This window comes from Pseudopipra pipra, chromosome 4 (assembly GCF_036250125.1).
Source record: "Pseudopipra pipra isolate bDixPip1 chromosome 4, bDixPip1.hap1, whole genome shotgun sequence".
In the NCBI taxonomy this organism is placed as follows: domain Eukaryota; kingdom Metazoa; phylum Chordata; class Aves; order Passeriformes; family Pipridae; genus Pseudopipra; species Pseudopipra pipra.
Genome location: NC_087552.1, coordinates 20,582,206 through 20,595,325, shown reverse-complemented (window position 1 = coordinate 20,595,325; position 13,120 = coordinate 20,582,206). Strand labels below are relative to the sequence as shown.

The 13,120-nt window shown below is 44.3% G+C and overlaps 1 protein-coding gene across 5 annotated transcripts in view; it reads right to left on the bottom strand.

Moving 5' to 3' along the window:
- Positions 1-12,602, bottom strand: part of HERC3 (HECT and RLD domain containing E3 ubiquitin protein ligase 3) — a 48,903-nt gene extending 36,301 nt beyond the window's left edge. For 2 of the 5 annotated variants that reach the window (XR_010430013.1, XR_010430014.1), the window contains exons 1-2: positions 12,500-12,601; positions 7,629-7,886 (exon numbers count right to left, since the gene is read on the bottom strand). Coding sequence is in view for 2 of the 5 variants with exons in the window: in XM_064651906.1 (XP_064507976.1) it covers positions 7,629-7,854 (226 nt within the window). In the remaining 3 variants the exon portion in view is untranslated. Of the gene's footprint in view, positions 1-7,628; positions 7,887-12,434; positions 12,451-12,499 lie in introns of those variants that run through there. The other 3 variants (XR_010430015.1, XM_064651906.1, XM_064651907.1) reach the window with 3 other exon arrangements.
- Positions 12,603-13,120: the final 518 nt, after the last annotated feature.

The window sequence follows — 13,120 nt, the reverse complement described above, 5'->3', positions numbered from 1 at the left end:
CCATGCATGGCAACCCATCTTATGCTGAAACTTCTCTTAGAATGGGGCAAAAGCTTTGAAGTATGGAGCAAGCAAATGTTTACATTAACATGTAACTTCCTCCAACTTTCAGTACTTGAAGTTTACTATATCCTCCCAGGAGCAATTTGCAACTCTTGAGGTCTTCCTTTCCTGAACTTCGTGAACTGGTGCTACACTTGCAGTGGAAAGCAGAGCAGTATCAAGACAAGCCCGATCAAAGAACAGCAGCACTATAAGACTGATTTGGTTACAAGGGAGCAAACGTAAACAGAGAGTAGACTTACTGAGCAAAAAATAAAAGGAGGAGGACAGTAAAGCACAGCAGGCAGACGAAAGCAGGTGACGCTCCCCAGGAACACTGTTGGTCACAGGGCTGGGAACACGATTCATAGGTAAAGAATGAGAAGTTCCAGGTAACAAAGGATTCTGCAGTCCCCTTTCATCCGCAGACACTAATGACACATAGAAATAACTGTTTCCCTTCACAACATACTCAGTACTGCTCATTAATTTACTTAGCACATCTACTTAAGTCTTAAATCTGAGAGAGGCTGGTTTAGTTATTAACACTGCCTTCACTTTATAAAGCTGCTTGTGCTCATGTAAGAGCAAGAAGTGAGAGGCCACTGTGACACCCCACGGTGTCACTTCACCTACACTTTGCCAGCTACTCCCCCTCACAGCTGTGAATGCAGACATCTACCCTGCGAAAGCAAAGCCCTTCCTCAGACATAGACATAGAAAGCCTTTTGCTTCCTTACATCGCTGCCTTTTGTCTAGGGGACACACCCTCTTTGAGGAGCTATAGGTAGACTGGCATGGGCACAGCCAGCTGGAGAAGGCTCTTGGAAAGGACTGGTCAGGCAGAGAAGGCTTGTCTGACAAGCTGGCAGAGGGAAGAATTGAGCTTCAGACCCTGGAGGTAAACAAGTAAGGGTAGCTCTTTCAAAGAGGGAAGGCACCAGGACTTGTGAAAGAAACACAGGAAAAATGTGCATTCAGAAAACCCAGAGAGAGCCTGTTTTCCTCTTCAGGCTACTGCTGTAAATGTGGTCACTCAGCCAGGCTTGCTGGCCACCGGCAGCAGAGAAGCTGTGGCTGGGCCATGACTGCTGAGAAATCCCCAAGGTCCACCACGTACACCCCAGAAAGTACAACAGCTCCAAGGCAGCCAACCCAATGGGAGCAGGATGTGCTAGACCTTAGAGTGACAGGCTGAGGGTGGACAGTAGAGGTGTAAGGGGGCATTAGGGAGATGGATGTGTGTAGATGCCAGATTTGATGTGCTAGTACTACACACTGCAAAGCAGTGACACTTGACAGAGTCTCACTTGTGGCAGCCCTAGGCTTTGATTAACTAGCATATGATTTTCAAAAGCATTTGGTGTGTTCCTCACAGTTTCCATTTATTTCAATCCTGTAGTGGTTTGCATGGGAGCAAGACAAAGCCACACGTTCCTGAAAAGCCACATCTGCACAGTGCAGACTCAATAGAGCACCCTTGCCCTTGCTTTCAAGGACATCCCCATCAGGTTCACAAATACTGCTTGAAAATACATTACTGCAAAGAAGCACAGTGACTGGGAAAAAGGAGGTAAAGAATGCAGTGCTATGAAACACTTTTTAAAAATTATTAATTTTATCTACTGGGCATTCTGAGAAAAGGAGATCATCTGTACATTCCTTTTCAGTGAGTTTATATAGGCAGGCAACTGTTTCAAAAGCAGGTCAGATGTTGAAGACAGCAAGCGTTTCTTCACAGCTCTTTTCAGCTAGCAAACATATTTGATTTCTGAGAAAAAGAAGTTTCACATAGATCTTTGAGATAAAGTCTTATTTCCAATACTGCTTAAGGTGGAGTATCAGGCAATTACAGTATTCTGTATTTGTATGATTTGTCACATCCTGAAGACAAGAAAACCCAACTTCCAGCATCAACAGCCACCAAACTATTAAATCTTTCCTAGAAGCTGTGATTCTCAGCCCTACACATTCAGCTTGATGAAGTCATCAGTTTTGTCCAGCACAGACAACTATTCTAATCAACTATTCTGATTACAAAAAGGTTGGGGCATTCAGAAAACTTTTGTCTATCACCTCCAGCTTCTTTTCTACCATCTTCCTTTATCCCCACACACAGTTACACACCCATTTTATCCTGAACTCATCTTTCAGCTTCAGCATGGTTTCAGGAAAGGGGACAGTCATTAGTGTCACACACCTACTGTTTCTAAATGAAGTCAGTTTTAAATCCTGTCTTCTAATTTTAAAATTATTCTGAAGCCCAAAACATCAATCCAGCCAAAATGGACACACCTTAAAGCAAACTCATGTTGCTGCAGTCACTACTGAAGGTGTAATAACCTCATACAGCTGGGTCAGACTCTGTGAGTGACCAAAGCAGCAAAAGGGTTGAGTACAAATGAACATACCTGACTCTGCAAGGGGTGGCCAGCTTAATAATCTGACTCTTTTTACAAACGACACTTACAATGGGTGCTGAAACATAAATTGTGTCATACTCCTTTATTATTTTTCCACTTTAATGTCAGCAGTTGCAGAACAACACCAAAGAGCTGACTCTACACTGGCGTCTTCTTCCCACAGATCCCTCAGCACGTTCATTTCCAGGCACGTCCTCCCAGCCTTTATCGGGACTGATGCCTTGAAGCAGGGCTGTCGTGCCTCTATTACATCTTTTACAGCACACAGCTCTGCTTTCAGGGTGCAGAGAAAATGGGATGAATGCAAAGCAGGACTCTTACAGACCACAGCACTTGGGAAGTGCTGCAGTAGCTGTGTGCTGAGCCTCAGCTCCATGCCCAAACAGTGGGACAAAACAGTCCCAGATCCTTTGTGAAAAGCCTGCTCAGTGGAACCTCCTTGCTGTGTGTTTAAGCTCTTATTTTGCACTGCTTCACTCATGCAAGGAGGAGAAAGGCAGGGAGAACTAAGCATTCTCCTGCCACTGATCATCCCACCAACTGGTGGCTCTCAACTTTCTGTACTCAATGCAGCAGCCACAGCTCCTTGTCTGCAACCTGCTCACAATAAACATAAGCTCTGTCACCTCTCCTCCAGAACAACCAGGGCCTCCTGGCTGACTTCTCACCCACCAGGAAGAAGCTAAAAGAGGAAGATCCACACAGACTGTCCTTCCAAGCAGGTTGCACATCTGAATTCTCAGCTGTTACAGCGTTTATGATTCACACGCATCCGCAGTGAGCACAGAGGTCTCTGGTCACTGTAATCCTGTGCTGAAGTTCAGGACAAGTGGACTTATGTTTGAAAGAAAGGTCAGAGAAATCCAGAGGATCTGGGTCGTGTAGTGGGGGTTTTTATTTGTTTGGGTGGTGTTTTTTCCTGGTTTTTGAAAGAAAATGAACTTAATTATGGTATTTCTACCCTGCAGCTATAAGGAGATAGATTCCACAATACACACAGAAACCCTGCTCCCCTGCACAATAGCATCCAGACAGGAAATATGGTAAAAAAGCATGGGTTTGTCACTGTATGTTAACAGATGAAAAGTTTGAGGCAAATTCGGCACATTTTTCTGTAACTGTCTTGAAACACTAATTACCAAAGCCCAGGTTTTCTCGTCAGCAGAAGCCAAATGAAGTCCAAATTACCTGAAGAGAACAAATATCCAGACCTGAAAACAAGTTCCCCATCTCAGATTCAAGCATGTTTTTAAAGCTTTACGAACTGCTAACAACCAGCTCGTTGCTTTACACTACTCTATAACTCAGCCCACGGTCATGGTGAGAACTCTGGAACAGCCTCTACCCTTCCATGCCAAGTGATTGTAGAGACACAAACTACAGATTGTTTCAGGGGGAAAAAGCCGGGGAGAGGAGGAGGAAAGAGGTGAGGAAAAACAACCATTTAAATATTAACAAAGCCAGATATCCATCCCTAAGAGGGATGGACTCCTCAAGCAGCTTGCTAATCACCACAATTCGAAGAAACAATTAATTGGTAAATAGTGTGACAATGTGGGAAGATGGCTCTTGGTAGAGCCCACAGGAGTAGCACACCTGGTATTACTGTGGTATTGTCAAAAGTAGGGAGTCAAACAATTGCAGACTGTTAGCTTTTAGTCAAAAGGAACGTTCTTTTAGTTAAGATAAACTTCTTAGTCATCTTAAATATTAATTTTACCAACACAGTGTAAAATCCAAGGAAAGGGCACTTCCAGAAAATAAACATGTACTGATTTACACTCTTTCAGTGGCACACACTCCCCCAGTAATTTCTGTTCCCTGAACTGGGGAGGCATAAGAATCACTTTGCCAGATGCTATCCCTGTCTCTGCATTACATTCACAAGGTCAGCTGATGTGACAGTAAACACAGCTTTTTAATTAACAAGTTTTCTTTCGTTTCAAAAGGTGCCCTCTAAGGGCTCCTCCACAAGGAACTGCTGAAACGATAGCGTTTGGCATTTTTGTGAGTAGCATGAATGAGAAGCAAAATTGAATCCTATTACAGATATGTGTAAATGGACAGCAGAACAAGAGAAAAAAAATATTCAGAATATGTAGTAAAGGAAGAAAGAGATGCAAAGTCTTCAAAAGCACTCACTGCAAACATGACAACTCTTCTCCCACTTGAAGTCACTAGTAAAACCTGCAAGACGTGGAAGGAGAACAGGGTTGGATCCATGTTCATTGCACTGTAAAGTCCCAGAATTCTATTCACAAGCCAGCATTATGTTGGGAAATAACCATCTCTAAACAACATGACCATCTGTTCTGAAAATACTAACTTTAGCATTCTGGAAGCATTAAGTCTTATGTACACACACAAAAAGTGTAAGAAATAAAAGGGAATTTCCTCTTATGAGCAAAGACCTAGGCAGCAGGAAGGAGATCACTCCACTCCTATGAAGTCTTAAAGCCTTCAAAAGGTTCAAGACCCCCTGCATATTTTCCTGTCTTGGTGTTACTCTCAAACACAACCAAGACACTCTGTAGGCCATGGTAAGCATTTCTGAAGTCCAGAGATGGGTCTCAAGGGGCTGCCTGAAGGGGACAGTCAGTACTATGTCACAGCTTCCTGAAGCAGGAGATTTGGTTCACTTCCAGAGCTGGACAGAGGTCGCCCACTTCTAGCTGCCCTCACAAGTTTGTCAGAATCAAACCACAGGGCAGAAAAACCAGGAGACCTCAGCCCACACTACCCTGTCCAGCAGAGGCTGGAGAGATGCAACTGCAAGACTCCCAATTCCAGGCATTTCTCCCATTCTCTACTTCAGACAGTCGTCTCTATAATCTCCAACAGCTCAGGATCTTATGCTCCACACATACATCTTCACTACCTATTAGCCATGGCTTCATTCATAGGTCCATGAAAATAGAAAATATGATCTTTGACAAGCCTCCTATACAGAAGGTGTAAGGTTGTCTTCATCCCATGCAGGGGAAATGGGGGTGAAAGAGGAAGGTTTGATTCTCCTTGTTCCTATTTGCAGAAGAAAACTAAGAAATTCAGTTCCCAATGCTGGAAGACAAACAGATCCACACACAGCAGTATCTGGGATGGGTCTCTCTCCAAGTTTACTGTTACCCTAAAGATTGCTGTGACTGTTTACCATGAACAGCTTCTAAAGAGAAGCTGTTCCTTGCTTTACAGCACATCCCTCCCAACTGCCCCAGCCAGCAGAAATCCCACTGCAGGCACAGTCAATAGTGCTGTGTTGGTAGAGATACATGATTTCTCAAGAATGGCCACAGGCCCCTCAGAGAGTAGCACTGCACAACCTTTATCAGAATAAATGAAACCTGTAAGATAACTGGGAGTTGGTGTCACATCTTGGAGACAGACCCTTCATTTAAGGGGTAGAAGAAGGGCATTTGGGATCAAACACAGGGAACTTTTTATTTCTATTTCAAAATATCAGACTGCCCCTCTTCTACAAGCCTAGCTGAAGGCAGGATAGAGGTCTACACTTCAGCATTCAAGATTTGTGAGATTCATTTCATGAGATCCATTTCCAGTTCTGATCTTCTGCTTGCTGTAAACCTTCCATTTTCATCATCATCTTATGCTTGCTTTATTTTATGGGTAAAACAGTAGGCTAGTTGGGTGATTTGCAGGAGGAAGTATCCTCACTGGTTGGAGTTGAATATTCAGGAGGCTTGTCTTCCTTCCACTAAGCACCTCATTTATTCCAGGGCCTAAATTTACAAGTCCTCAAGTCCTCAGTAGATGAATAGTGTGTTCAACAGAGAGGACTTAGCCGGTCCTGATAATCAAGACCTCTTTCAGTAATTGCCTAGAATCCACTTATCAGAAAAGCAAGAGATGTCAGATTCAAGGTCACCTCCTCTAATCCAGCCCATCTTGGTCATACAGCATCCAACACCTACCACTCCATTTTGAGAGAAAGAGACAAAAGACATCAACAGAGAAAAGGAGTAATGGAATCAGTCAGGTCAGATTTGCACATGCTACATGGAGAATTGTGGCTATTTTGTAGGCATCTTTTCTCTCTGTCGTGCAATAACAGGTTATGCTACAGAAGCCCCAAGCCCTACAGAGGGCAGTCTGCAATGTGAGGAATTTTTGCTCTAATTACCCACAGCAGGATTTTTATTGTATTATGGAAACAGAAATACCTGTATCTTTACCACATTCCAAAACCAAGAAGTTAATGGAAAGCAAACTGGAAGGCCAACATTCAAAAGAGTCATAGAATCATAGAATCATAGAATCGATTGGGTTGGAAAAGACCTCCGAGATCATCGAGTCCAACCCTTGGTCCAAATCCAGTCCATTTACTAGATCATGGCACTCAGTGCCACGTCCAATCTGCGTTTAAAAATCTCCAGGGATGGTGAATCCACCACCTCTCTGGGCAGCCCATTCCAATGCCTGATCACTCTCTCTGTAAAGTCCACGAGAAAGGCTTCAGGGTTTCTTCAAATAACAATTCACAACAATATCACCCTGTGAAGGAGAGGCAGTATCTGCCTCGGGTTCTGCCCATTGGAACACAACAAAGAAAACGCAAGGTGAATCTAGGGAACACAATGCTACAATGACTTTCTTCCACGTTAAGAAAGCATGAAGGGGTGAAGGCACAAGTTGACAAGAGATTCTAAGAGGGGAAAACAAAATTTACAAACCCTCTTGGCCAAAACCAAGTTTGTTCTAAACAACTATATTCAGTACAGATCCACTTATACTCTTCAACACACATGAGAAAATTCCCAGCAATAACTGAACATGGGTAGGCATAAGGATGCAGTGCAATTGGAAAGACAAAGCAGAAGATGCTTGTGACTCATGGCCCTCTCCTTTTTTGTGGAAGGGAAAGGTAATGCCAAATACCAAAATCTGCCCTGAGACCATCTGCTCTTGCCTCCATTTTGATGCATTTCCCAGACAAAGTAAGCAGACCTGTCTCCTCATCCATGCTGCTCAGCTTTAGCTTTCCAGAGCCAGCTAGTATTATTCAGCATCATTACTGTGTTACGTGACATGATTATCAGCTCTGCGAGCTGCTCCAGCTCTAGAGCAATCAGTACAAAGCAGCTTCCATAATCTTCTCAGTCCACCAGCCTCAAGACAGTTTGAAGAGCATATAAAAAGCAGACTTACCTGGCTTGCTTCCTTCACAGTCATGCCCCAGTTGACCTTTGGTGTTCAAGCCACAGGTATACACCTCCCCATCTTCCAACAGGAACACAGAGTGATTTCCTCCACATGCCACCTCCTTGACATTTCTGTCATGAATGAATCCATACACCTGTGGTTCAGGAATGATGACCTGGAGGTTACTACCTATCCCAGGTTGTCCAAAAGACGAGTAGCCCCAGCATAGCATTTTCTCTCTTTTCAGCAAGTCATGTATCCTTCCTGGGCAAGAGAAACAGGGAAATGAGTGTGAATGAAGCAAGTACTCCACAACTGATCCTACGGAGATCCTGCTGCTCATGGCAGGAGGTGGAAAAAAACAGAAAAGGTATTTCCTGCATGACTGTCAGGTTTGCAAACTGCCAGTAAACCATTATACAGACAAAGACGAATCAAGACAGCTCAGCTCTGATACTGAATCAGCACCTTCATGCCTTGGCCATCTTAAAGGTAGTATAAGTGTTCTGAAACCCAGAAGACTGGGCTTTTACTTCAAAAAATCACTCTGCTTCAAAACTCAAATATCAAATGACTCCCCAAACCAAAAGAATAAACGTGCTTTTTAGACAAAAGGTCTAAACCTGAACTTTTAGAATTATAGCGTTATATTTGCGATCACTTCTAAAGAAATCTTTAAAAATTATCTCAAAGGTGGTCAGACTAGTCCTGAACAGACTGACACAGTATTTGTGGTGTACTGGCCAATGCAGGACGGCATTATTTCTGATAAACCCAGATTAAGAAGTACTTTGCTCAAGTGAACACATTCTTGCAACCCAAATTTGTGCATGTACACGTACACCCCCCTAAACTGAAACACGGATTTCCCAAAAAGCAGGACACTGACAGCAGTTCACATGGAGCAGCACACTGACAGCTTGGCCCTGACAGCAATGGACAGGTACCATTGATGCAACTTGCCAGCAGTCAGGTGTTATCTTTTGCACTGTACTCAGTGAAAGTCAGGGATTTCAGAGTGGGGTAACATGGGAAGGGAAAAAACATAGCAATAGAAAAGGTCCAAGGAATTACTCAGAGTGAACTTAATAATGACAACAGGATGCTAATGCATAAAAGTTGAGGGGAGGGAAATAGCATTCCAGAAGAAGCACGTGAAAGATTTTAGTAACACTCCCTTGTCACTCCTAATCTCAATAGGTTTGGCTTATTTGTAAGCATGCTACACTAATAAGACATTGAGAACTCCTCTGATTGAGCCAGAAACTAATTAAAACTTTTTTTTGCAAAGGGAATAAGAAAGAAGATTAAAAAATGAAATACCTGAGACATCAAGTCTTATGACACGCCATGCCATGTTTTAAGCTAAGGCAATTTACAGCAGCAGCATTTCCTATCTTAGCACAGGATAGAAAACCAAAAGGTAATCCTTGAAACATCAAAGATTCCTTCTCCCACTCCAAGCAGACAGGAAACATGCATTCAGCTTGTTTCCAAAACCTGGTGCTAATTCAAGCTCTAGGTATTAGCAATAAAGCCTTTCCTAATCTAAGCCCTAAGTAACGGGTGTTCATCTCTTACCACACTACCCTTGCCTGTCAGCGGCGGTCACTTCCCCTGAGGCAGAACTAAGCTGGAAGAGGGAGGGAGAGGTCTGGATTTTCCAGTTACTACTTCATCAGTGGTGCATTTTCCTACCACGAACCGTTTACTTGGATCTTTTATTAGGTGCTTTAAATCATGCTATGAACCCCATTTATCGCTACCAGCCCTTGCTCCTCTATATCATAATTCAGTTCATTCACACCCTCATAATGTGCTTATCACTGGCCAGCTCCAAGGCACCAAGAGGAAAAAGCAGGAGGTTACAAAGCCCTGCCTAGTTAAATCAGTCATGGTGTACACTGCATTTGGTTGCCCTCAGCACAAAAGCTTGATGGAAGATACCCTCTACACTGGCTATGCTAAGAATAGGAATGCCGTGGGACACAAGAAAATTGAAGTGTGTACATGTGCTTTAAATGGCACAACTGCTACATTTATAGCAAACTTCATGTTCTATCACAACAAAACAAAACAAAAAACAACCGAACCAAAAATGCATGAGCAACACCCTGAAGGTGGTAGGGAATCATTTCAAAACTGACACCTGAAACGGCAGAAATCTGGGACTGCCATTTCCCTCAGCCTGGGGAATTGCCTTATTATGAAGATATAAGAAAGATATAAGCAGCACAATAGCAGCAATCCTGAAGATCCAAAGGTCACATTCCCTGCTAGGATAAATGGATACTGCCTCTGAGCTGAAAAGATTTCACTAGTATACAACATGAACCACAATGACATTGTACAACATGAGCTAAATATTAATTTGGGATACCTTCTAAAAGGGTTCCTCAATGGTCTGCTCCCTACAGACTAGTCGTCTTCCCCAGTGCTACTTTCATTTAAAAATGCTAAAAATACTTTAATTGCTTTCCTTGTGTTCATATTCCACACAAGAATTTGCTGCTAATGGGCACTGGGATGTGACGTGATTGGTAAGAGATGTTCTTCCTCCAGCTAAGACACTGTTCAAAACAGGAAGAGTTCTAACTCCCAGTTATCTATACAAACTCTGGGGTGATATTTCATTCAACCCTCATTCATGTGGCCACATTTTCCGAAGCCCCTCAAGTTTAACAATCCCTATGGCAGACATAGAAAATCTAGTCTTCACTAGATTTTTTTTGTTAGTTTTTTTAGATCGTCTCTATCGAATCCCATCCCCTCCATCCTCCAAACATTCTACTGATAAATCCCTGTGCAGCTCAATTTCACGGGGAGCACCTTCCGCTGGAGAGCAGCAACCAACATAGCCATTTTCAATTTGAGTGTACAAGCACAGCTAAATATTTCCAATGGCCTGGTGAATATCCTTATGTTGAAGACACAGCACATTTTTAAAACCACAACTTTAAGACAGGTTTTTTTATCCGCTCCAAAAAAGCTGTTGCAGGTCTAAATACATTATATATTTAGTAGGAGCTGTGTCCTGAAACACAATGAGGCTTTAAACGATAATTTCACACTCTGCTGAAATTGGTTTCCAATCTGGTTAAGGCAGTTACTCTTCTCTGACAGTAGCAGAGGAAGTAAAAATCCATGTTACAGTGCAAGCTACCTCTACAAGCTGCATACCTTTCTTACACTAAAACAATTACATAAAAAGTTTCTGGTGTAGGCAAGCACTAACAGACATGTGTGTGCACATACATATATATATATATAAAAATATAGATATGATTTATATTCATTTATCTAAAATTTTAAAAGTTATTAATATTCCTAGCTCAATACACCTTAAAAAAACTGAATTCTTATCTTCTCAGGACAAACTCCTAGGGGAGATGTTTTTCTTAAATGCATCAGTTAGGGCATTAAAGTTCCCACTTCTTTTAAAAAACTGGATTGCAAGAACTGCAGTACCTAACCACATCACCCATTTCTGTTCTTCACAGATCACAACACAGCCAGCTTGATATTCGTGTTTCAGAGATAAGAGAAGATGCAATGCAGTAAAGCCGGTCTTTTGCAGAGAATCCTCACATATAACAAACATTAAAAAAAAACCAACAAAAAACCCCAAAAAAACCCTCAAAACCAAAAACAAAAGGAGAGGAGAAGGTATAAGGCCACATTCTCAAAGCCTGACATTCCAAGAATAATTCACCATCAAAACAGTGAAGGATGTACACAGCACAGCTAGAGCTAGGAAAACCTCACACTGTGAGGAATATTTTGAGGAAATCTATTGTGGGTGGAAGACCCACCCTCTGCTATAATAAGGCTCAGCTGACATACTAAGTATATATCTTTTGGTGAAAAAGCCACCCCGCTGGTTTGGTGAAATAATAATGCTGCATGTACAATCACGACAGGATGTGTTTTATTTTGCCTCTCTCTTTTTAATAGCTCTTATGCCATACAAAGTCTCTTCACACAATCACACAAACGTATTTTAAAGCCACTTCTAGTCTGCGCCCTTTCTGGGAAAGTCAGCTAAGTAAATAACGTGATTGCAACAAGCAACACTCAAAGCTGAATGCTCTCTAAACAAAGAGATCTGCCAACTGGCAGAGCATGAATAAACAAGTTTTTCCTTCCCTCTTGTTTGTGAGATTTCAGCTAGCAAATGTGCTCCTTCTATCAGCATTGCTCAACAATGACGGAATTTACTGCTGCTTTCTGCCACTAAGGCTCCAAGCCCACTTTCTTCTTCCTTCTACCTCCGTTTTAGTCCCACTCAATGTCCAATGTAAACTAGGCTATAGAGCAAGAGAACACAACATGTATCAGCAAATGAATTAAAGAAGGAACAGAGTATTTCCACTGCACAACCACGGGCCCTTAAGCTGGATGTGCCCCCTCCCCCAAAAAAATTTAAAAACAGATACCTAAAATCAAACAAGACATCCACCCCTCCCATCACCTCCATTTTGCAATCTCAATAAAAAACACCTCCCTGCCTTCACCCCGAACACGGGCTTCTTGGCTTCCGTGATGCTGCTGGCGCTGCTTCCCACGGCCCGACCGCCGCTTCCCGCGGACACACACCACCGATCCCGGACCGCCAGCAGCGGCCCCGGACACCCCTGGGCAGCGGAGCCCTGCCCGCCCCGCAGGCAGGGGATGCAGCAGCAGCGGCCGCCCCCGGCTGCCCGCACCGGCCCGCGGAGGCGCCGCCCGGGGACGCGCGTCCTGCGCCGGGGAGGGCGGCGGGCACAGGGGGCTCCGCCGCGCCCCAGCCCCGGCTCCGGCTCCCCCGCGCACCGTGTCGGCCCCGGGGCCGGCGGCAGCCCCACCACCGATCCTGGCTCTCCTTCCCCGGCACTCACCCGCCGCCGGCCCCGCCGCTGCCGCCGCGGCGACGAGGAAGGGAAGTCCGGCCCCCGCCGCCGCCGCCGGGAGTGACGCGCGGCGCGGCCAATGCGCAGGGCGCGCTCGGCCCCCGGCGGGCGCAGGGAGGGCCGGGAATCTCTTTTCCCGGGAGCTGGAGCGCTGCTCGGGGTCAGAGCGCCTGGCGGCCGCCCGGCCTGCCCGCCGGTGTTGGAATGCCGCGGGAGTGAGGCTGCGGGCACGGGCGCCGGGAGTTTGAGCCCTGCCGGGTGAGCAGGTCAGCAGCCGCTCTAAAGACAGCAGGAATCAGCGGGCAAAGTTTAGCACGTTCTAGAATTTAAGCTGATCTAAATGAAGGTTTCTCAGGGGACAGCCAGCTTGAGACTGCTTGAAAATGTGATAAGCATGAAATATCACTTGTGGATGACAATAAGTCAGTTCCTTTCCCCTTAGCCTGTTTTTTCATCTTGCGTTTTGTATGGCCTCCAGGCAGCTGTCAGGCTAGTTTGTTTAGGAACGCGTACGTTTTATACAAAGTTTCAACCTCAGGAAAAGGTTTGTTGTCAAAGTATAAATCTCCATTGAGAGAAAGAAGGGGGAAAGAAAAAAAGAGGCCAATG